Source organism: Rousettus aegyptiacus, unplaced genomic scaffold (assembly GCF_014176215.1).
Source record: "Rousettus aegyptiacus isolate mRouAeg1 unplaced genomic scaffold, mRouAeg1.p scaffold_m13_p_2, whole genome shotgun sequence".
NCBI lineage: Eukaryota > Metazoa > Chordata > Mammalia > Chiroptera > Pteropodidae > Rousettus > Rousettus aegyptiacus.
Window position 1 is genome coordinate 158,357,038 of NW_023416295.1, and position 26,714 is coordinate 158,383,751.

The window sequence follows — 26,714 nt, forward strand, 5'->3', positions numbered from 1 at the left end:
AAAATAGTATTTTAAAACTATAAATTTGAACTTTCATAAATATTTGCTTATACAAATATGAGAACCATTTAACAAAAATTAAACTCAAGAATCTTATCAAATCAGTCTTAGAATTCACACATTTCTATATTTTGTCTTATATTGTTGAGAAAATTCTTATTTGCACTGATAAAGTCGCAAATGGCAATGGTTTTTTAATAGATCAAAATGTAATTTGAGAATATATTTCCAGTACAGAGATTTCTGGAGAAATTTTAAACTGATATCTGAACAAAAAATTAACTTGGCAATAAAAGTCGATGTATCAGAGACTGATTCCTGATCTGATATTTAACAACAAAGGCCAACTATTCTTTTCTGTCACACCTTTAAAATGTGACAGAATCTAAAAATCCTTCTTTCTCAAGGAAATGCTGAATAAAAGATAATAATACTTTAAAATGTATAGCTGAGTTTGCAAGAATATATACTTAATACTTAAGAAACAAAGACAGGGAATTGAAAATCCAAAGCTGTTATGTATAAATAAATTGACTGTCACTTTCTTGAGAGGGGCTGCTGATCTACGTTAAGAAGGTGCTTGGGTTTAGATGCCACTCTGGGATAAAAGATGAGTTGCAAGTGAGAGCTTCCTACAAAAAGGCACAAGACTCGCAAAGTGCTACATTTTGAGTAAAGGGTAGACTTAAAAAACAAATCTGCTCTACTGCACAAGGACTACAAAACAGCATATTAATCTCAGACTATAAATAAATACTGTGTACCTCTGACTCAACCAAGAAAGTGCTCATGTCAAACAAACAAGTGCAGTTCCGATATGAATATCGGTTGGTATTTTCATTTCCATTAATAAGACAAAAGTGAAACGATGAAGGCTTATGTCAAAATTTCACTCTGTCACTGGTGTAACTTCTTTGCTGAATCAAGTAATAGTTTTTGAGTATGAGAAGAATATCTACTTCTCAAATTGCTCAATTTTTGTGTTATAGTAATTCACAATGTGATAGCTACAGACAAAATGCACTTTTAAATTTAATCTGCATTACCAACATTTTCAACATCGCTCTTTAGACCCAGGGTCAGCAAACATGACCTGTGTTTGTATGACCCCTGAACTAAAGATGGTTTTTGCATTTTTAAAGTGTTACTTTAAAAGAAAAGAATATGCAACAGAGACCATAAGAGGCCCACTTGAAAGATTTACTATCTAGCCCTTTACAGAAAAAGTCTGTCAACTCCTTGGTCTACGCAACTAATAAAATAATAAATCAAGCCCTAATCTAAAGTGTTTTCCAATTTTTGTGGGGTAAATACTTCATGGCAACTTCAAACTACCAACACATCATTTAATATGTAGTTGGAAAGAAATGTGTACAACATTACATAATATTTTGACCATACCGATACAATAGAAATAAATAACCCAAAAGCTCTGGTAATAATAAAGTATAATAAAATAATCAGAAAATAATTACTTTTAAGTATTCATTACCTTTGTTTTTAATTTAGCTTACTCAATGGTAATTTTATGTAAATTTTAATAATGGCTATGTTTAACTACCAACTTGCAAAATTCCTGAAAATTTAACAATTAAAACTCATGAACCATTGTGAGCCAACTCCTACACACCATTCTGTAGGGTTACCCCCATAGGGATAAAGGCTACATACATTTCCCATAGATAAAATCCCACTGTAAATAAACTCATATTCCCCAAATTAACAAAACACATGAAGAAATAATCTACCATAGCAAGTGTAAACAGATAAAGTAAGCAGCAGATTAAAACCCTAGGAAACTTCGGTAAATATAATTATGTCATAAGACTATAAAACAATTATGCTTAAAGTTATTTTAAAATCAAAACATAACAAATAAACACCATCAAAAAAAGACCAGAGAAATACACAGAACTCTGCAGACATATATTTTTCCTGGATATTAAAATGGAACAGTGACATAACAACTTGGGTAAGAATCATATATAGTAATTATTGTACTGGGCCATCATATGGTGATAACCTGAAGTTCCTAGGGTAGGATCCTAAATTAAGCATCATCTCAAGCTGCAATATCTTGAAATCTTGCATCCACCTCTTAAGGGTTTTGTGTTCTTCCTGGTCAACTGGTTTTTAAAGGTTACCCCCTTCTGTAGTGTCATCACGACTACCTCTCTAGAACCTTGTATCTTTTTGCTCTTATTCTCAACTTGATTTTTATCTTACAGGACAAATCAGATAATAAAAACTGTCTGACTTCCATATACCGAAAAACCTAGCAGCTATGTATATGACCTACATATACTCAAAAAGTTGAAAAAAAAAAAAGACAAACAATTAAATTACCTAATCTGCTTCCATTTCTGGGCATCGGCATGAAGGAGCCAAGGCTTCCTCCAATAACGCTATGTGGTCTCCGCAATGGGGGCTTCTTGAAGGACCCTGTGTACTGGTGGAGGAAGGAATGCATACTGTGAGAGGTTGGAGGCCTGCCATTCTTCACAATAGGCTCTGTGATTCATGGTATCCAAAAATCATCCATTAACAGTCCAAGATCCAGGATTACATGAAAAGAATAAAGAAAGCAAAACAGAAAACAAAACAAAAGATTATAATAGAGACTACTACATTTAACCTCATTTCTATACAAAGTACTAGAATTAAAATAATTTCTATGAAAAAATATTTATAGAAAATACTTTAATATTTGAAATTGGTCTAGTAACTTATTATCCATCTTATATAACCAAATCTGGTTAGCAATCACAAAACTAACAGCCCATAGATTTTTGATTCATTTGCTTATTTTAATATATCTCAAGATTGTTTCCATATTCCTATATCTGACTGCCTCATACATGCCTTATGATTAGGCATGCTGTAGAATATAAAAAACATGGCCCTGGCTGAAAGGGACTTATATCCCCATTTGCTCAACATTTAAAAAGGTATGTCAATTAGTAAATGAAACAGAAGTACTTAAGTACAGATCGATGTAGAGGTTCTGAAATTTATTACCCCAAATTTGGGATCTTTAATATAGTTTTTAAAATGACAGACCTTTAACCAAGCAGAAATATTTTTAAAATACAATAAGCTAGAACACATAAGAAAATTTTTCTTTCTAGGTTATCATGTTCCATATCTAGACTCATAATAATATATAAATATTCTGCCTATAGATATTTGTTTTAGCTCTATCCTGAGGAATACAGGTGTATAGTCCTAGATAATATAGCTAAAAAATATGGAGATCATAAGTACCTTAAATTACTCAGGGGATATCTGTTGTGTGCCTACTATTTGACAAGCACTACTACAGGCCCTGGGCATCAGGAGGTGAACAAAACAAACAAGGTTCTACTCTTTGAGACTATAAAATCTAATGTAGGGGGAAGATAGATAAGAAACAAATAAATTAAAAAATATGTATCAGATGATAGGCAATATGCAAAAATTTAAAGATATATGATAGAAAACAAATAAGTAGCTTTTTGACACTGGCTATTGAGTAAAGTTCTCTCTACAGAGATATTTTTAACAGAGATGTGAATGCAAGAAAAAGCCAGTCATGGGAAGATGAGTGAGTGGTGGGTTATAAGACAGAGAGAAAAGCTACTGCAAAAGCTAACACATGGCAGAGTTTGTCTTGTTAAAGCAGTAGTCCTCAAACAGCATGTTTCAGAATCACCTTTCAAGATTAAAACAAAGGTTGCTAGGCCCCACCCCTAGACTTCCTAATTTAGCAGGTCTGGCATAGAATCCAAATATTTGCATCTCTAACAAAGCTAAGGTGATGCTGATGTTGCTGGTCCAGAGATCACACTTCGAGAACCACTGCTTTAGAGGTACAGAAAGAAGGCAAGTGTAGCTGCAGTACATAATTTGGGGTGGGGGGCGGGGTGTTATTGAGGTCAGAGATATAAGCAGGTTTGTACATTACCATAAAAGTCTGAATTTTATTCTGGGACTGGAAATAACTATGGTGGCTTTGAAGTATGTAGTAACATGATCTGACAAAAATATCACTCCAAGAAGTAAGGGACAGTGGGAGGTAGGGATGACTATAAAGTGGTAGCATGAGGGATCTCTGTGACAGTGGAATAGCTCAGCTCTTTATCCTGTTTAGCAGTAGTTACACAAATCTACACATATGATAAAATGACAAAGAACTATACTCGCGCTTTATTCCAATGTTAATTTCCTGGGATTGACTAATATTCTATAGTTACGGAAGATATAACCACAGGGGGGAACTGAGAGATGGGTGCAAGGTACCTCTCTGCACTATCTTTACAACTTCCTTTGAATCTATAATTATCATAAATAAAAAAAAATTTAAACATCACTCTGGTTGCTGTTGGAGAACAGATGATAGAGAATCAATGGAAGGAAAACAGAAGAAGACTATTACAGTACCCTAAGCAATTAAAAATGGTGGCCTGGACTAAAATGCTCTGAGAGAAGCAGGCAGATGTAGGATACAATGCAAAAGCAGAGCCAAGAGGCCAGCAGACATGGCTGCAAAATTACTTTCACACGTACTCTCCCACCCAGTTTTTAATGAGGATCTATATTAAAAACATCTATCCAAAGAATATTTTTAACTCCAGCAGACTGTTGAAAATATACAAAATATGATGTGTGATAGGACAATTGGAATCACATATCAAATATATAAATGGCTATCATTAATACTGAGTCTTAACGTTATTTCAGTGGTAAATATATAGCAAGCTAGAATGGCAGAGGGGAGAAGGGGAAAACTGAAAGGTAAAGGAGAGAAAAGAATTAAGGATAATTCCTGGATTTTGAGTTTTAAATTGTTTAGGTTAACTGAGGAAAGCTGGAGTAGAAGCAAAGTTGGGAGAAAGAAAATCAAGAATTCTGGTTTGGTTATATTATGTTTGAAATTTCTATTAAACACCTATATGAAGAAGCCAAATAGGCATTTAAAATAGAATCTAGTGATCCAGATACAAATCCTGACTAGAGATACAGATTTAGGTGTAGTCAGCATATAGATAGTAGCTGAAATCACAGGTCTGGATGAGGTCACCAAAGGAGAGTATATATAGAGAAAAAAATGAAATGGGGAGCATGAGAGAATCATAAAATATTATAACATTTCAAGATATGACAGCAATTATCTAGAAAGTCCGATAAGATAATACTCTGTATTTTAAAAAATAATGGAAACTTTTAAGACTTTATGTGAAGTGAAATAAGTCAGACAGACACAAAAGGGCAAGTTTTGTATGATTCCACTTACATTCATAGACAGGAAGTAGAATAGTGGTTACCAGGGGCTGAGGGGAGAGGATAATGAGTTACTGTTCACTGGGAACAGAGTTTCAGTTTGGAATGACAAAGTTCTGGAGCTGGACAGTGGTGATGGTGGCACAACCATGTGAAAGTACTCAATACCACTAAAATGGTATACTTCAAAATGGTTGAAATAATAAATTATAGGTTGTGTATATTTTATAATATATTTTTTTAAAGTAATGGCAATCTATATGAAAAACTGCAGTAGATCTTATTCAATGAAGTAATTAGGTCCAACTAAGGATTTCCAATGATTTTTAACACAGAAGCATGGCAATCATGATTCCACTGAGAAATTTATCTGGCAATGTATTTATTTGGATCTTCTAATTCAGTGAAATACTATGATTAAGAACATGTGATTTTTTCGCCAACCCCATAACCTTGCTCATTTCTGGTTCCCAATCCTGCCCTTTTAAACACTATTATTAACTTGATCCTATTCCAGATTCAACATACATTCAATGAAGTCTGTGCTTTCAACCATATCCTCTCATTGACCTTGTGCTACTGGTAGGAGTTACTACTACTTAACAACCCCCTGTGTCATCCACTATTGTCAAAAACTAATTGTGACTACTATCACGTATCAGATCAGCAGGAGAAGGAAAAAACCTGGGAGTAAGAAAAAAGGCTCATAATATCCATAAAACTAGGTTTGTTGACTCCAAATAACATGGTAAACTTATCCAGTGCAGAGATGGAGGAATAAGGACAAGAAATTGGAATATCTGGAAAGCAAGGCCATTTCAATCTCTACCTTTTGGGGTTACTTCAGATCCTGAATAAGCATGAAGTGACATGCTGTTACATTTGTTTTATTGTACTTCCTGAGAATATGAAGATGAGGTTGATTTTCTTGGGTGAAGAATTTTAGTTGTGTCAAAAGAAGTAACTTTTGTTAGAGCTGCACTTGGAAGCCCCAAATACTATATGTATTATAGAACATTATTTTTACCTTTCTATAAGTATAACTGAGATCTATATCTCATATTTTAAGTTGTCACCTATCCTTCCTCATCAAATTCAAGAATTTCAATATACCTTCTCATTACAAAAAAATTAATTTCAAGGCTATTAAGAGACAAGATCCTGAAACTTCTGTTTATGTCTAAAATAGTATTAAGACTTTTATCAAGAAAATCAAGATCTATGAGGAAAAAGTATTTCTCAGATATGCTCGGTTTTATTGAGATGAAATTCACAGAGCATAACACTAAGCATTTTAAAGTGCACAACTCAGTAGCATTTGGTACATTTAGTGTTGTACAATCAACATTTTTATCTAGTTCCAAAATATTTTCCTCATTACCATAGAAGACCCTATACCTATTAAGCAGTCGCTACCCATTCCTTCCTCTACTGAGTTTTGGAAATCACTAATCTGATTTGTCATTACAGATTTACCCTACTCTGGATTTTCACATTAAAAGAATCACAGAATATGTGACCTTTTGGGTCTGGCTCCTTTCAATTTTCAAGGTTCATTCACATTGTAGCATGTACAGTACTTCAATCTATTATAGGAATATGTCACGTTTTGTTTGTATATTCATCTGTTGATGGACATTTGGGCTGTTTCCACCTTTTTGGCTAGTGTGAATAGTGCTGCTGTGAATATAAACATTTATGTACAAAATTTTGTTTGAATACTTGTTTCAGCTCTTTTGGTTATATGTCTTGGAATGGAATTGCTGGGTCATATGGTAATTTTATTTTTAACTTGAGGAATAATATAAATTAATTTTGACTATTTTTTTAAAAGTTAAATATTTAATGCCTCCTCAGTTCCTAAAAAGATTTGATGTGCTCAGAATTTTTCCTTGAAGGTACTTTAAAAACAAAACTTCTTACATTTTAATTTAAAAATTTTTATAATTTCTACAAAAATTTCATTTCATATTTAGGAAAAGCTGTATTGAGTTAAGGCCAATATGCTTAAATCAACCAAACTTGCAAAGTGTCAACTTATTTTTAGCATACTAAGTATAAATTTGAGATTCCTCTTTCCCTGGGTTCTATCTACCTATCAATGTACAAAACACTGTAGACGGGCAATTTAATATGAACTGTAATTATATTATACATTTATAACTGAGGTAAAGCCTTCAAAATATGACTCAATTATCAAAATGACAGAGACAGTACATCAAATTCTATTCGGATGGAGGTAGATAGAGTATGTATGAGAGAGTATATATGTACATGTAACCAAATGCATCATACACATTATAGTTTTTCCAAGATGTTTAGAGTATTATCTCCATATGCATTAACTTCCCCATTCAACTGGTCCTAGAGTATGCATGAGTCACTTGCCTACATAAAACCCAAGAGTAACAAGATTGTGCTCATGAACGTGACTGAACGAGCCACAGCAAATCAAAAATTGGTTCAAAAGCGGTTTACTTAGGGAAATTATATACTATATTCTTTCTCCTCCCTAAGCTACCATTGCCACTATTTGACTGTTAGACAGATCACTTGCTTCACAAACTGGTTATGTCATCCGTGAGATCATTTAAAAAGTATAATCCACCACTTCTCATTCATTAAACCATGTTCAAATGTGGACTGTGCATGTCATCTACCTTAGGAGCTTTTTATGCTCTAAGATAAACTCCATAAAGAAAGAATGTTTTGGAACCAGCTATCAGGCACTGACAGATGACCAAAAAGGTATAGTATCTTTGTCAAAGCTATCAGTGAAATTTATGTGTTGTTACACATAAGGAATCAGCCATAGCAGATTACAATTCAGAGAGCCTATGCTGCCAGCAATCTCCTAAACTCAAGAAGAATCACTGTCTAGTGTGGCATCATCTTTTAGTATTATTTCAAGTAACTCAGGTTAAGAGGAAGCCCAAAAGAGTTCCTACTTGCCTTCTTTACTATGTATTAGAGTTACTTTATAATAAAAGAAATAAATAAGTTACTTTAATAAGTTACTTTATAATAAAAGTTTCAACAAAGTAAAACAATATGTACTACTTGAAAAAATATTTTCGACATCTCACCATTAGTTATAAAGTAAGCAAGTTTTAAGAGTCAATATTAAAATATTCTGCAAAATATCCAATTAATCTAAAATATTAATTAGCTCTCCAAAAAGCATATACACTTTCTTTGACTCACATTCATTCTTTTAAAAGGAAAGTTTTATATTACCGTCAAATACCCATTAGGAATGTAGCCCAGAAACCATCTATCAAAATATATACTATGCTTATTTTACTCTTGAATATCACTGACAAATAGCTGGCAAGATTCTTCAATCAAAGAACAAACATGCTGTGTTTAATTAATACGAAGAATTGAAAGGGGAGGGGTCTGAAAGAGAATGAAGAATTATGCTTTTGGCAAGAGAAATAAAAGATTCATCTTTGAGATTTGACCTGAATGTAAAAGTTTCTCTCCTACATATAAATTATATTCAAATTATTAAAGTTTCTAAAGAAATCATCTATGTCTCCTCTTCCATATTACGAAAAGCCATATAACCTTGATAATAACCTTTCTGAGGAAAAGAGATAAACTGAATCTTGGGTAGGGTAAAGTATTTACCCAGAATCATACAACTAATAAGTGTTTAAGTATATTAGTGTATCCCAAATTCCAACCCATGAGTGTTAACTTAAAAGTCCAGAGCCCTTTCCATTATCCCACTGTCTCTCACAACAAGAGCATCTGCATTCAGCTGGACAGGGCAGGGGTATTCATGCATTCACCTACTGCCACAAATCCCTAACAGAAGAATTTCAGGCACAGACAAGGAAGGCTTGCCAAAGAATCTACACATCATGACACATTGGCAGCCTTCTTTCTGGTTATTATGACATCCCTAGGGCTATTTCAGTTTTGACTATATAGTCATATTCCATAAATTTCATCAGGATTTTGTATTTTGATCCATTCAATTTAACAAGCTCTTTTTATTTTATGCCAACATCTGCATGCTACTACTTCACATTGTAAAAAGTACTGTCAAATGTGTGAAACATTATATGCCTATCTTCTGTAAGTGCTCTCAATGCTATGAGATTTTGCAGTAAATACGAAATAAGAAAATAGTAAGAGTCACTCGTGTGAGAAAACTTGTCCTCTATATGGATTGTCAACATGCATGTATATGATGTCATAAAACTATGGTGAAGCCTCAAACAGGAATTTCACAAACTTACTATGCACTTTTAAGCTGTATTAACTTGTAAGTTATAAGAATAACAAAATATGCAAATGTTAATTTTAAATAGTTACTTAACAACTAAGATAATTCTATACAAAGTATTCTTATTTACGTGCCAATGAAAATGGATAAATGGGAGAAGAGAATTCATCAGGGTTAGAGACTACCGTACAGTAACGCTGTTGAGTAAGAGTGGAATGTTCCAGTAAGCAAGCAAGTTGTGTAGTCTTATGTTTCCTAAGAACCAGAGACCCAGATGGAGAAATAAACAAAAGGAAGTTATTAGGCACTAATCAGGAAAGTAAATTCACATTCTATTTATACTGTAAATCAAAAGTAGGAAGCACATTTTCTCCTTTCCCCATCTCCCAAATATTTACCATTATCCTTGCTGCTATTTTCTTCAATAGTCATTTGTTCAGCCAGTTCAGACAATGATTCATCAATAGTCTGGCTTCCTCGAAGCGTAAGGGATAGCCTTCTCTTAAATTTTTTCATCCTATCGATTGACTGTGACTTGAAAAATCCTGAAAGAATAGAACAGGATGAACACAAAATTAAAGGAATGAATACTTTACAGCTCAAGACAAATATTGTTCAGGGTTTACTAAGAATGTTCAAAACAGAAATATAATGAGGAATTCCCATTTCTGCCAAAACATCACAAAATTCAACCCTTAAAAGATCCACTCACTTTGATTAATGCTAAGATATGCAGGAATTTTATAACCTAAAGACTGATGATATGTTAGTATCAAAATTAAATTTAGAAAAGTCGGAAATTTTCCTAAAATGTGTTTTAAAAACCAATACAGTGAAAATATCAACATTATTTTGGTGTGTAGGCCCTATAACCAACTGTTACATTGGAACCAGTGATATCTTTAGATATAATTGAGGGGATAGGAGAGGCGAAGAGGTAGGGGAGAGAATAATGAATGATGTCTGGCACTATTAAATAGGAATTTTATTTCTTAAGTTCTTATTTAGCCCATATATTGGATTTTTGTTTTGTTTTTCCCTTGGCCAGCTGTCAGGAGTCTCTTCCTATTATAACAATGCCAAGCTATAGAAGGAAGAAATGAAAAGCCAAATTCCAGTATCAAATGCCTACTCCATACTAGACACTTTCACATCTCTTAATTCATTTAGTTTCCTAACTCTGAAGAGTAGATTACATATTCCATTTTCACAAATAAGCAAACAGGTTCAAAGATGTTCCCTGATTGAATTCAAACAAACAAATGATAGAACTAAGATTTAAAACTAGGATTTACTTTTTTACCTTTTCCCCTACATTTTAACATCTCCAAAATCAGGATGTATCTCACAATTAAGGAGATGTTGAAATATAATTGACAACCTTTTTTTATTTTAGTGGTACATACACCAATGGTATAATTCATAGTGGAGTCTTAGATATGACCAAATAAGGTATCTGCTACCAAAACAAATCCTCAATAATTTACCTATAATTTCCTTTCTAATTTACTATTTCTTACTTGTGATGAGCTAGATTACTGGATTACCAAGCACATTATAACCATTAGCCCAATTAAGAGTCAGGGCCTTGTAACTCCCCTATGTTAAAATACATGTTTTGCCATACAGTTATTTTGAATCTGTAAGTATTTTGCTTATTTTCTCATTCTAAGACTATTCTAAGCATCTGAGTGCTATGAACAAGTGAACTCTCCAAAAGGTATAGTTATGAATATTTTTTGTTTGCTCAAAGCCTGGAGGAAGGGTATCAAGTACAAATTTATAAGTGATGATAATATATTTACCAACTCCATATTACATACTTATTTAAAAAACAAGACCACTTTAACAAATATAAAAACCACATACACATTAAAATAGCAAAATTTGTAACTACAGTCTAATAAGGACCCTTTCATCCACATGCTTAAAAACAAGAGCTATACTTTAGCAAGATATTTAAAAGCTCCTATCTCTTAGCTTCATTTGATCGTAACACCAAAAAATCAAAATCAATGTTGCTGAATATTTACTAATTTATCTTCCAGTTGACTAATCCTCTTTTCAATTATATTCAGTCTTCGGTTAACCCTATCTATTGCATTCTTAATTTCAGTTCTAAAATTTTCAATTCTAAAATTTCTATTTGATTCTTTTCTATAGATTCCAGTTCTCATGAAATTCTTCATTTTGTCATCTATTTTCATGAATAGGTCAGATACAGTATTTTAGACTGCTGTCTGTAAATCTGGAGTCTGCATAACCTATGGATAATCTGTATAACCTATTTCTATTGTTGATTTTTCTGTTAGTCCTTAGTCTGCCTAGTAATTTTTTATTGACTGCTATACATTGTATGAGAATGACTGCATAAAAATCATGGAAAACCGCAGAGGTTCTGGATGAAGTTACCTTCTTCCAGAGAGGATTTTTTACTGGCAAACAGTCAGAATAGGAGCAGACCACCTTGATATAATCAGGGACTGAGCTAACTTGAGACTTGACTTCAGATACTGTCAAGACTGGTTTATGTGTGGTTTGTTTCCACTCTTACGGTATGGCCCTTCAAAGAATTCCAACTGCAAAAGTAGAAACAGAACAACAAAAAAACAAACTATTGAAAGCTCCACTCAACTTCTTGCTCTTCTCGTACACACTGTTCAGCTTTTATACCCTTATCCAAAACAGCCTACAAGTTGGAAAATGTCTCAAGAGGAAACCAAGTGCAGAGTATGCCTACCTCCCTTCTCTTCTGAATCCTGACTCCTCAAGTCTTGACTGACTCAGAAACTGCACAATGCCTCCAAACTAATTTTTTTCACTAGTTTTTCAAGTAGTTCTCAGCAGAAGCCTCAGTCTGATACAAGTTGTTCCATCACAGGCAGAAATGGAGGTTCAGATAAGTATATGTATTTCGTTAAGCAAGGTGAATTTGTAGGAGGCAGTCAGTAAACTGTAAGAGTTTATTCCAACTAAGAAACCTATAACTGTAGCATTGTCCTAAATGCTAGGCTTTTTACTTCTCACAGTCTGCCTTTATATAGCTCTACCTTGACAGTCGGTAATCCATGCCATTTGTTTAAACATATTAGATATTTAAGGGGAACTGAGCTGTTACCAATTTCATCTATCTTTTTGTCTCTGTAAGAATTGACTAGAGCCTTCCTTTGTAAGGCTCCAGAATTCCTCTGTGCAGTAAAGGTATAACTCTTTAAGCTTGGAGGCTCAAACTTTGCATATTCCAAAGAAAGGACTAGCCAGGACAGCCTCCTGGGATATCATCTCTGAGCCCTTGGAATATCCTGCCCTGATAGTCTCTGTAGACCTGAGATTTTGGGCTACATCAGATAATTTGTTAACAAAGTAACATAAGGTAAATGCCTGTTTTTGTATACCTGCGGTTTGTGGCTACACTGGGTCAGTCTGACCTTTGGGAAAAGGAAAGATAAGAGAAGCTGAGAAAGAGTAGCTAAAAGCAATCATGTGGGCACTTCCATGCCTAACTCCCAATAAAAACCCTGGACACTGAGACTCAGGTAAGCTTCCCTGGTTGGCACTTTGCATACACTGTCATATAAGGTGGCTGGAAAAATGAAGCATTATCCGTGCAACTACACTAGAAGAGGATAACTGAAAACTCGTGCATAGTTTTTCTTGCATTCCATCCTATACATCTTGTCCCCCTGCTGATTTTAATCTCATCTTTCATGATAATAAATTATAATTGTGAGTTTAACAGCTTTTTCTAATCTGTGTCCTTCTAGCAAATAATCAAGCCTAATAGTGATCTTGGGAAACCCCAACAAGTCTCCTTCAAGAAAATAATTAATTCATATAATAAAGCAATTCCATTTTGATCACTTCAAAAGTGATCAGACCAAATCACTTTGTACTATAAATGCAAAATACACACTGGGTTTTAAAAACTTAGTATTTTAAAAGAATGTAAAACTTATTCATTGTTATATGGATAACATGATTTAAAAACATTCTAGATACATTCAAGTAAAATCTATTATTAAATTAATTTCACTTTTTCATATGCCTACAAAATATTTTAAAATTAAATATAGAGCCTGCAGTGTGTTTTCTATTGGACAATGCTGGTACAGAGCATCAAGTAGATCTCAGTGGTTTTAAGTGGGTATGAAAACAGATCACAGAAGTCTTAAACTTTTCTTCATACAATGCATTTGAACAGTATATTATGAGACATTCTATGCATTTATAACTCAAAATAACAAGCACTGTACTTACTGTCCATCAAGAATGAAGAAAATTCTCATCTATAAAATAGCAAAATACATGTATTTTCTATTCTGTCAGGAATAAGATATTTCTAACTCACATTACCAAGAGAGAAAAAAACACTTCATTATAGAGCTAGGCCTTATCACAAAATTTTTAAGTAAAACTATACCTTCAAAAAGGTCCTATATTTATCTTTCATGGTAGAATTGTAAACGTTTAAGTCATAACGATCAGTAAATAGATGTTAAAGAATTTCATTGTCACAGCTTAATTATTAAAAAAAAATCCCCAAATTAAACAGGTTCCTTAACATTTCTATTTATATTTAAGTAGAATTATGCATGTCAACTTTCCTCATTAGCTGAGGACATAAACACATATGCTACAATAAAAACTTTTTGAGAAGTAAAAATTACTATTTACTATAGATTTAATGTAAATTAATGTTTACCATATTGTAATAAAGCAGTGCTAAATTTCTGATTTCTTAAAATCAAAATCCTCAAGAGTTTGGTTGAAATATTTTATCTAGTTTAGCAAAAACTTTTTTTGGGATTGTTAAATTCTTTATACTATCCTATCATTTTCATAAACATTAAGATAGGTTAATAATGTTGACAATATGATTTATGGTAGATGCCAAATTTTTACTTTTATATTTAATTCATGCTAATAAAAAGCTATTTTCACTTTAAAGGTAAACATATTGTAATGTAAAATAAACCCTAAAACAAAACTCCATAATTATTGTTTTCATATTTTAAAGACTAAACTACATAGTAAACTATTATAAATGCTTGAATTTCAGCATAAATGTCACTCTTCAGAGGCTCTTTCCTGATCCTGACCCTCTCTCTAGTCCTTTATCTTAGTTTTTTTATGACTCGCAGAACTTATACGTACACATTTCATACATACTCATTCAAATATATATGTATGTATAATGCAAAACTACTTATGGTTTTCTAGTTGTCAAAAAACCTCTAGTTTTCTTTTTTTTTTTTGTAGCTAGATCAGATTTAAAAAGGAAAAAGAATAAATGATACTGAAAAGATAGCATAAAACTCTCCACATACATACACACACGTCTCTCTCTCGCTCTCTGTACACGCACGCACGCGCGCACACATACACACAGCTGAAAATGTTTAAAATCAGTTCCTAACCACAAGTGCTTAAAAGAAACCCACCTAGGGCTAATCTTGATCTGGTACTATCATACTGTACAATTAAGAAAATTTTTCTTTCTTTTTCTTTTTTAAATCCTGAAAATGTAACTATTCTATTTACTTACAGAATATAGATAATCATTCTGGAATGTCAACTGAGTTTGGCCCTAGGAATGTGAAGCACACACATACATATGCACACTTTTTCTTTTTTAAAGACAACAGCTGTAAAGCTGTAAACATTCCTAAACCAGATCCTCTACTATGAATATTTACCTGTATAAATGGTGTCATATTGTGGCCCTTTTGGTACTTCCAATAAGAAATTTACCTTATAATTTGAAATTTTCTAAATTAAAGAATTTATTAGAGTGGCAAGTCTCTGCTTATGCTTTTTGAAATAGTCATAAAACAATTTCTCACGTATAGCTGCAGAAGTTGAAGAAAAAGCTTGTTTTTCAAACACAAAAATGACTTTTCTTCAAATGAAGAAGCAAACTTTACATGTTTAACAAATTGAGTATTTTAAAGTGTGGATTAAAAATCCACTACTGAAATAGTAGACTAGTACTTTTCCACTTAACTGTGCTGTTGTCAATCTTTTCAAAATATCAAGTAGAGTAATATGATATTACTGTAAATACAGTTTTATTTATTTCTTTATAACATTTTTGGCAGTGATTATGGCTTTAAATTAAACCTATTCTAAATGAGGTAAATTCATTAAGTGACCTGTAAACAAATTTTTTATTATTTTTCCCACAAAATTAAATGACAAATATCTAATAATGCTCTTTAGGACACTTAAGCCACCCACACTTAATGAGGAATAACTATCATAAACAATTAATTTTCTTCACTAGAGACAGATTTCTTATTTGCATATAACAGTTATTATACAGAACACTGACAGAACACTGAATTAAAATTTCAATCATGATTATAGGTATTTTTCTCCCCAAACACTTAACTATCTTAACCTTTTGTATTGCAATCTAAAGCTGACTATTTTCCTTTGATAGTATAAATAGTCAAACACACAAACCAGAAAAAAACAAACCTACCAAGGATTTTCCTCTTTTCATAAAAATCACTTTGGAAAGATAATATAAGACTATTATGACACTTAAGAAGGAAAATGTCATAGTAGAAAGTACTGGGGTTGGTCCCTTCACGAAAAACAACCAGTAAACTGGAAAAAACGACCAGAATCAACTATCTCGGAACTCTGGAACCTGATGGCCACTTACATCAGGAGTGCTTGCTGAAGGGGAGAGGCCACTGATTTTGATAGGAGAGCCACACGTACAAACCATTTAACAGTGCCCATTACTCAACTCTGGCTCAGCAATGAAGACAGCAACCTGCATTTTTAAGAGCAGTTGGTTGGTGCTGAGGCACCTAGTGGGGAACCTTAAAATCAAAAATTGGGGATAGGGGTTTCACATTTTACTCAGTCTGGCAAATTCCTTGTGAGACTGGGACAGATGGAGACACTAGACACTAGCCCTGCTTTAGGCCCTTTTGGACTATAGGGGTTTCCTGTGACAGCATCTATTGGGAGATATAGCAATAGTAATGTTTTTTGGTTGTTGAGTCAGATATTTTTAAAAATCTGTCAGGTCACCAGCTGACTACAAAAATAATGGAATATAAACTTCAGTGACCACACACAATCAGGAATACATATTTGCAAAAACAGTCTGGGAAAATCACAGATGGATGGCAATAGCCCTCAATCACCATGAAACACAAGGGGATTAGGAGAATCGGTTTCCAGAGTTACTACATGACATCCAGGTCTCAAAAAAAAAAAATTGCAAGGCACATGAATAAACAGGAAAGCATGGCCATTCACATGAAAAAAAGCATGACAGAAACCAATCCTGAAGCTCAGAATATGAAATTAGTAGTCAAAGATGTCAAATCAAGTGTCCTAAATATGCTGAAAGAACTAAAGAAAACCAAGAACAAATAAATAAAGAAAATCAGGATAACGATGTGTGAAAAAAAATGAGAATAACAATAGAGACAAATTATAGAAAGAAACCAAACAGAAATTTCAGAGCTAAAAATGTGCAATAACTAAATGAAAAATTCACTAGGTGATTCAACTAGAGATTTAAGTAGGAAAAAAAATCAGTGAACTTGAAAATATGAAAGTCAAAGTTATCTAATTTGAAGAACAGAAAAATAAATTAAGAAAAACGAACACTACTTGACAAACCTGTAGGACGACACCATCAAATGCACACACAATAGACACCATAGGAGTCTCAGAAAAGGAGACAAAAAATTTTTTTGAAGAAATAATGGCTGACACATATCTGATGAAAAACATGAATATATACACCGAAGAATCTCAACAAACTCCAAAAAGAATAAACTCAAAAGAGACTTATGCCAAGACACATTATATTCAAAGTGGCAAAACCGAAAGACCAAGAAAGAATCTTGAAAGCAGCAAGAGAGAAATGACTTGACACATATAAGCGACCTTCAATAATATTAACAGCTCGATGTCTCACTAGAAAACACGAAGATCAACAACACTGGGAATGATGTATTTAAAACCTGAAAAAAGATGAAAAAAAAATCTGTTAACCAGGAATTCTATATCCAGCAAAAGAATGAAGGAGAAATTAAGATATTTCCTGATGAACAAAAGCCGATGAGGTTAATTACTGGTAGACCTGCCCTAAAAGAAATTCTAAAGGGAGAACCTCAAGCTAAAATGAAAGGACATCAGACAGCAACACAAAGTTATAAGAAGAAATAATAGCAGTAGAGTTATGAAAATCAGTATCATTGTACTTTCGGTCTGTAACTTCTTTTTTTCCCTATCTTTACACTATTTAAAGGGTAAATGTGCGCACATGAAAAATGATGAATTTATGTCAATGGGTACACGGTGTATAAAAAGATAATCTGTGACAATAACAATACAAGGAGAGAAGAATAGAGATATAGGATCAGAGTGTTTGAATACTATTGAACTAAGTTGGTATTATTCAAAGTAGGTGGTTAAGTTGAATATTGTTAATTGCAATTCCCAAGTAACCATTAAAATTAAATTAAAAATATTACAAAAAAGAAAAAAAGAAGGGAATCAGAACAGTACACTACAAAAATATCAACTAAGAAGAAAAAAGAGCCAATAATGGAGGCACTGCAGAATAAGAAACAAATGAGACACAAAGAAAACAAGAGCTAAATGGAAAAAGCAAGCTCTTCCTTGGCAGTAATTACTTTAAATGTAAATGCATTAAACTTCTATTAAAAGGCAGAGACTGACAAAACACAGTTTAAAAATGTTTTATCTATATGCTGTATACAGAAGATTTTCTTAGATACAAAGACACAAAGAGATTGAAAGTAAAAGGATAAAGGTATTCCATGCAAATAAAAGAAGAACTGGAATTACTATACTTCTGTAAGACCAAACAGACTAAAATACTCCAAAAAAAGGTTACAGGCGACAAGAACAATATATATTAATAAAAGAACCAGATATAACAATTATAATCATATAAATACCTAATTACAGAGCCTGAAAATGTATTAATTAAAAACTAATAGAATTCAAAGGAGAAATATAGTTCTACAATGATAATTGGAGACTTCAATACCCTGTTTTCAACACTGGATATAAGAACCAAAAAGGAGACTGATAAAGAAATAGAGGACTTGAATAACACAATATATCTAGTGCCTAGTGCATTAGACAAAGCTCAGTAATCAAACATTATGATACTTGCATAAGGATAGACATGTAAACCAATGGAATAGAACTAAGAGCCCAAAAGAAACCTTCATATATAGGGTCAACTGATTTTTGACAAGGGCACCAAGACCATTTAATGGGCAAAAGATAGTCTTTTCAACAAATGATGCTCGAAAAACCAAGTATGTTCACATGAAAAAGAATGAAGTTGGACCCTTATCTTATGCCAAATACAAGAATTAACTCAAAATAGATCAAAGGCCTAAATGTAAGAGCTAAAAGTATAAAATTCTTAGAACAGAACATGGAGGAAATGTTTATGATGTATGTCAGATTTAGCAAAGATTTCTTAAATATGACACCAAGAGTACAAATTAAGATTAAAAAAACTTTTGGACATCTAGGGACAGTATCAAGAGAGTGAAAAGAAAATTCACAGAACGGGAGAAAATATTTGCAAATCATGTATCCAATAAGGGCTTCATGTCCAAAATATATAAAGAACTCATCGACAACAAAAAGCTATTAAAAAATAGGTAATGGACCTGACCAGACATCGCACCAAAGAGGATACATGAACGGCCAATAAGTGCATGAAAAGATGCTTAACATAATTACTCATTAGAGAAATGCAAATCAAAACCACAATGATATACCACTTCATACCTACTTAGAATGTCTATCATCCAAAAAAACCCAAAACCAAACAAACAAAAAAAACACCCAGAAAATAACAAGTGTTCATAAGGATGTGCACAAATTAAACACTGGTGCATTACTGGTGGAAATTTAAAATATGCAGCCATTGTGGAAAACTGTCTAGGGGTTCTTCAGAAAGTTAAACATAGAATAACCACATGATCCTGAAATGAAAACAGACTCAAACAGATACTTTCACACCAATGTAACAGTTTCATTAATCATAATAGATAAAAACTGAAAACACTATCAACAGAAAATGAATAAACAAAACTATTCTGTCATAAAAAGGAAGTAAGTTCTGGATGAACCCTGAAAACATCATGATAAAGTAAAATTAGACGCAAAAAAGGACAAATGTTGTATGATTCTGCTCATATAAAAAATCTAGAATAGGAAAATTCGCAGAGACAGAAAGCAGAACAGGTTACTGGGAGTAGAAAGAAGAGGACAATGAGGAACTGTTGTCTAATGGGTACTGAGTTTTTGTTTGAGATGATGTAAAAGTTCTGAAAATAGCAGTGATGATTACACACCATTCTGAATGTATTTAATGTCACTAAATTTAATGCCACTAATGACATTTAAAATTTTTTAAATGGTAAATTTTGTTATATTTACCACAATAAAAAAATTTTAATTATTTTGTTAGCAGACATTTATATCAGTTTTTCACTAAGCCTAAACACAGCCAATATTTCATTTTAGTAAAACTTTATTTTTAAAAACTGGCTATAAAATTTTCAATGTGTACAGTCAATCTATATCAACTATTTTAGACACAGCAGAGTAAAATATTAGGACTATCAGGACTACTGCTTATGATTAGGATGTAGAAATCCCAAAAGACTACTGTTTCTCCCATCTCAACAATAAGAATAAGCCAGATAGACTATAAAATCAGTTTTTTAAACTAAGAGAGCTGAGATGCAAAGAAACATAAATGAACTTAATTCTAGAGGGAACGATCAAGCCCTTTCCACGAATGAACACATGGCTAGAGTCATGGTGAAAGGAGTGGTGAACTTACTATTAAAGGGAAATCAAGCCCAACTTTAACCTACTTTTAAGGGGTGCATGGGGGCTGGCAAGGCAAATTAAAATCCTGAGCAGCCTCATTCACAAAGCAAATCTGCACTTTCTCAAAAGGAGTCTTTTAAAGTATGGGAGGACTGAGGAGGTAGGGCTGCAAAATGCTGGGAAAAGGGCCTTTAACAAGTGCAAGGCCATGTCCACTACAAGAAGGAGTCAGGGTACTAGGTAAATGCTTTCTTCAAAGGTGAGAAAAGCTAGAGGTGAGGTTACAGAGAAAAGAAAATGTACCAGTTGCTTAAAATCCCAGCAGCTGGGCTGTGAAACAGAGACAGATCTCTTACAGTTTTACTAACCATTGACTGAGCCACAAAGCATGAAGAGATTTCCTGAGTCCTACAGGTGCTCAGATCCCAAACCCTAATAAAGGGAAAGTGCTGATTCTGCACTCAAAACATTCAATACCAGTAGTGAACTAAACACAATTAAAGCTATAATAAAGTCTTGACCCACATTAGGCTGTTTTTCTATCAAGTATATTTCAGCTTTCCCCCCTCAACTATGTCCTGGAGATCCATTTATGTAAATGAATGCAGTTATACAGCATCTTTTTAAATGGATGTTTGCTATTCCATTACATGGCTGCACCACACAGCGGAAATGTTTTATGCTGTTTCAGTGGATAGAATATTAAGAAAGACATGTATTCAAGGGTGAGATTTAAGAAAATTAATACATTTTATTGTTTCATCAGAAAACTTAAGTGAAACTCTTTCCTTGTAAATGCAGGTAGGGGAAGAATGCTACTGCTACGATTTAAAATAATGAGCCCATAGTTTTATGCACCAGTGCTTCTGCATCATCAGAGCAAATGTCAACACAGTTAAAAAAAAATAGAGCAAATAATACTTTAGTATCATGAAAATTACATTTTGACCTTGCGGGCTCCATGAAAGGGTTTCAAGATCACAATCAGCACTAAGATCTGAAACTTTAGTTTCATAAACTTAATTCTAATGAAACTATTTAGCAAACTGAACATTAATAATTCAATAAGGTTAATGGTCAGCTATTAATAATAGAAATATAAGCATATAATTAAGATTACCAATTGCTGAGCACAAGAACAAGTTTAGTGGGAAAAAGTGAATTCAGGATTGAACCTACTGAACAAATTTTAATGAACCTGGAACTCATAAAAATGTCAAAGTTTAAAGTGTGGATTTGAGAGTTACATTTATAAAGCTAACTCAAGCCAGGAAGAATATGTGTTAATAAGAGGGAAGGTCAGAAACATGAGGAATGTCTAAAATTGATAAGTAAATAAAGAAGTCATCAAAATAGTTCCAAAAAGAATGGATAGAGAAACAAATCATGACAAATGAAGGAATGGTAGAGATAATCTGGGCCAACCAACTCATTCTACGTTTAAAGAAAAAGAGTTTGAAGAGGTTCAAAAAATAAAATGATTTGGCCAAGTTTCTGAAAGTGAGTCAGGTCTTAAACTTCTTTCTACCTTAGGGATTCTAATTCAGTTCTCCTTCATTTCGAGTAAGGAAGCAACTCTTTCCTCTGCTAACTACAGAAGAACTAAAGTCTAGCATCAGGGGCAGATTAAGGAAAAAATAACGCTTGTATTGCCACGCCTCTAAACCCTGCTCCTTTTGTAGTCTTCACTACCCCAGTAAATGGTAACTCTAGTCTATCACCCACTCTGGTTCTCTTCCCTTTTTTCACACCCTACATTCACACCCTATTGAACACCAAAATCTATGGGCTCCTCTTTCAAATTACTTCCAGAGTTTTACCACTTCTTAATACCTGAACTGCTGAAATCCTGATCCAAGCCACATCATCTCTTTGCCTAGAATATTTAGAGCATCCTAAATTGTCTTCCTTCTGGGTTCTACTCAAACATCACTTCCATGGTCACCCTGCATAAAACAGTGACAACTCTATACCCAGGTTACACTCTATCCGCCTTCCTGTTTTAATTTCCTCCATAGCCTTACTTCTTGACATTCTAAATGTTGGTTTATTGTGGATTCCCTCCACCAGAATTTAATCTCCTTGAGAGCAGGAACTTAATTTTTTTTTTTTTGTTCACTGTTATTAAATTTAGTACAATCCAGCTTTTAGTACAAAACCTGGCACTCAAGCACTCAAATACCTGAAGAAGGAAGGAAATTATAATAGAGATCAGTCCACTTTTAGAATGTAACCTTATGTAAAGTTTAACTAGATTGGCTGACTTTATTAGAAGTTGTAAAGATCAAGATATTTAGTTCACTATATTGGCACTCCTACAGGTACATAAAATGACAAGCCTACTCATTATTTCCTGGATTCAATAACAGTTTAGACAAAACCTAAACCAGTCACCAACGAGCTTCTAAAAGGCTTATTACTGTATATATCTCAATACATGCACAATACATCATTCTGGCTTTCAGGAGATAATATTTTTCCACTAAAAGTTATTTTAACTATTTTCTTTAAACATGTATTTCTGAATATTGTCTGTTGGGCTTAAGTTAAAATTTAAAATATTAAAGTTAGATTTAAAAATCACTCAAAATGTGGATACTTTCATTATGAATAATCACTAATTGATTTCCAGATGATAAATCCCCACAGAAAGGGCATTTGTTTGAAACAGCTGTTCGGTTTCAGTGAATTCAGAATGTCATCTATTAGAAATGTCATCTGATGCTTTTGATAATAATGGTCTTACTCACAGCAGAACCAAGAAAGCAATTGTAATCACTTGAGATAGTTCCTCATTTTGAAACACAAATGGTAATATACAAAAAGGAAAAGGCCCATTGAAACAGCAGTAAAGATTAGGAAGGATAATGGTAACCCCAAAATTGAAGACTTCATTAATTTTTACTTTTGTAAATAGAACAAATTCTCTTTTAATTATTTACTCCAGTTAAGTTTATTTTACCAGATTTTCTGATAAAAAAAAAAGGCTTTAAATTGTAAAGGCAGGAAAGATAAAAACAACTGTTTCTAAAACACCTGCCCTGCCAATTATCTCCTATAGTTAAGAATCAATCATCAGCTCTGTGACTAGTGAAACATTAGTAATCTAAAAAAATTTAAATTCCTTCAATGAAATTTTTAAAAAAGGACAATTCAAATTATTCTATATATCTCAGCTAAGTGAGAAGAGCTCCTAATCCTGCATTTGCATATAAGTACTATATTTCAAAGCATAACTACAGGAAGGTCACCGTAGACCATTAATTATTCTGGGCTTCAAATTACTTGAAAACTAAAATTTTTAAACAATAAAAGAAGCGTTGGGAGTTTATAGATTTGTGTACTACCTGACTTGTGTTCTTTCTAGATCAATCAAGCTTATTTTACTTGGTCAAGAGTGAACTAATGATAATATTAGGATGAGAGCTTCATATTCTTCTTGAGGAAGGTAGTTTATATGAAATGTTTCCCAAGCTTTAGTACAGAAAAAAAAAAAAGGGCATTCCACCAATTATCATGAGGTAATAATGCTTTACTTCTAAAATTTGAAAATAGTGGAATGGAAACTAATGAAAGGAAAACAAAAACTGACTTAGGCGTTTTTCAATTGCAAGGTCAGAAAAATTAACTACATGTATACCCGTGATTCATATAAAGACCAGAAACTCAGAAGCCATTCTTAAGTCATTCTTTACTTTTTTCACTCTCTCAACTGCCATATCCAATTGGATTATTAAGTCTGATCATGGTGCTTTCATATCCCTTACATTTCTTAATCCCATCCCTCTTCTAGCTCTACTGCTAGGCTTTAGTTTAAGTTATGATCTAAATCACTTCAATATGCCTCATAAAAAAAAAAAAAACCTGGTTCTTTCAGAAGATTAATAAAATAGACAAACCTCTGGCAATCCTGGTCAAGAAAGAAAATAACATAAATGAACACCCTTTTTTTTTTTTTTTTTAACAATGGTGGAGTTAAAATGTTTATAGAGTTAAACATTGCATACCCTAGGATCCTGCAATTCTTATTCTGAGTACATATTTAACAAACTTTTAACACATATTTACCCAAAGATATGAACAGATATGCTCATAGCAACATAGTATAATACTGGAAACAATTCAAATGTCTATAAACAGGAAAATGGATAAATTATAGTAAATTTGCAGAACAGATTATACAATGAAAAAAATGAATGAACTACAACCAGGTGCGACAAGAACAAATATCAGTAAAATGATACTTAACCAAAAAAGTAAGAACAGAAGCCCACATTTAGTATACTTTTACAAAAATAAAAACATATCATTTAGGTAAACATATAAATGATAAAACATTTATGAAATGCAAAAGACTGAAATACAAAGTTCAGGATGATAGCTACCACAGGGAGAGGTAAGGAGAACACACAGGAAGATATACTGGCAATGTTTGAGAAGTCAGATCACAGATATTAATTACTTTACTGATGTTTAAATACACACTAGATAAGCAGAACATGCACAAACCAGTGAAGATAATATGTTATGAGCCAAGAATTATAGTTAACAAAAAATTCTGTGCAAATTAGTAAAAAATCTCAATAAATAAAGGGGGGGGGAACTGTAGAAATAAAGAGAGAAATAATTAAAGATTCTGAGTGAATTAAGAAACGTAAGAAAGTGAAACCTCTTACTAATAAAAAGATACAGAGCTAGAGTCAAAAGGGCTGATTCTCCCTCCACACCCTGCCCCTTCCCTCTACCGTCCCGTCCTGCCATTATAGTTATGTAATTTCTGGCTAGTCATTTAACAGAGCTAAGTTTCTAGAACTGACTATACTCAGGGGGATTTAATTATTTTTTTTTCTGAAACAAATGGCCCCTATTTAATGTTATCAGGTATGAAATCTGGTCTCTCTTGGGAGATGTATCATTCTGTCCTTGGCTTCTCTTCTTTTCCTGGCCTGCTAACATTACCTATTGCTTGCCATTACACTATTTTGCCCAAAAATAAGGCACAGAATTAATCATTCCAATAAATTCTCTTCATAATTTATATTAATTACTACAACCACGTAAGCTGAACTTAAAAAGACACATATATCCTGGAAGAATTGTTTTTATCTGCCATGAGTTTGTTCAATAAATACTATTCCTTTAAAAAGCCATATTGATTGACACTAATTGTATAAGTCGGGTTCAGTAGGTTGTGCTATAGTAACAAACACCAACAAATCCTGGTGGCTTAACATAACTAAGATTTTATTCTTCCATGCTATATATCCATTGAAGGTTGACTGGGGGTCTGCGCCAAGTCTTCAAGGACCTAGGCTGAAGTAGAAGCTACAATATGAAAGGGATAAAGAGTGTAGCAAAGCATATACTAATTCTTAAAGCTTCTATCTAGGAGTACTGCACATTACTTTTACTCACACTTCATTGGTTAAATCGAGTCATGTGCCCATGACTAATTTTAACTGGAATTCCTACCATATTCCCAAGAGGAGAGGCAGAATACATGAACATAATTTTCACAATTTCACAATGGTTTAGCATTTGGAGATAAATATCAAATGAAATGTTAACATGTTATATTTAAAATTCAAGATTAAAAAGAATCAACCAACAAAATTAAATTTTAAAAGATTTAACAGCATAAAAACTCAAATAGCAAATAAAGGTCAAATGCAAACAAAATCCCCATCAACATTCTGAAAGATTTAAAAAAATAATCTATATCCCCAGTAAGTATAAAAAATTTTCAAGGAAATATTTATTTTTCCTTAAAATTCAGATTGTAGAAGACATGTAAGTTATCCATACTTAGTTGAATAGATCTTCCACTACTAAGGACATAAAGTAGAAATAGAAAGCTGTCCCCTAAACTCTCATTTTTTAAAATAGTAACTATAAAATTGTTTGATTTACACTGAAAGGCAGGTAGTCTGCACTACAGGGTATCATGATAGGAATGACATGGGTACCTATAAGGTGTACTATGGTGGAAGAAAGGGTCTGGAATTGTGATAGATACAGGGTCAGAGTGACCACATTAAATAATGAAGAAGGAAGGATATTGCAAACAACATAACTAGAAGACTTTGAAACCCTCTGGGTGGCCCTCTATCTATCGTATACTGAGTAATATTGATGAAAGTGAAAGAGAAGCTTGAAGACTTAATTAAAAGTGAGACATTATAGGCAGAGGCCCAATAACCTGAGAAGCATTATATGGACGAATTTGGATTCTTCCCTGGAACACAGTCATAGAAGAGTTGGTGAAGATGTGTTGGTGAGAATGACGCATACTCAGTTTCACAAACTGAAATGAACAATTGAACTGGAAAAGCCCCATCCAGCTTCAGGTGTGACT

The 26,714-nt window shown here is 33.1% G+C and overlaps 1 protein-coding gene across 4 annotated transcripts in view; it reads right to left on the reverse strand.

The window, feature by feature from the left end:
- CDK17 (cyclin dependent kinase 17) overlaps window positions 1-26,714 on the reverse strand; it is a 97,635-nt gene that overhangs the window by 46,535 nt on the left and 24,386 nt on the right. For all 4 annotated transcript variants that reach the window (XM_036237265.1, XM_016159389.2, XM_016159388.2 and 1 more), the window contains exons 2-3: window positions 9,895-10,041; window positions 2,347-2,511 (exon numbers count right to left, since the gene is read on the reverse strand). In XM_036237265.1, coding sequence (XP_036093158.1) covers window positions 2,347-2,511; window positions 9,895-10,012 — 283 coding nt within the window. In that variant the 5' untranslated portion in view covers window positions 10,013-10,041. The remainder of the gene's footprint in view (window positions 1-2,346; window positions 2,512-9,894; window positions 10,042-26,714) is intronic.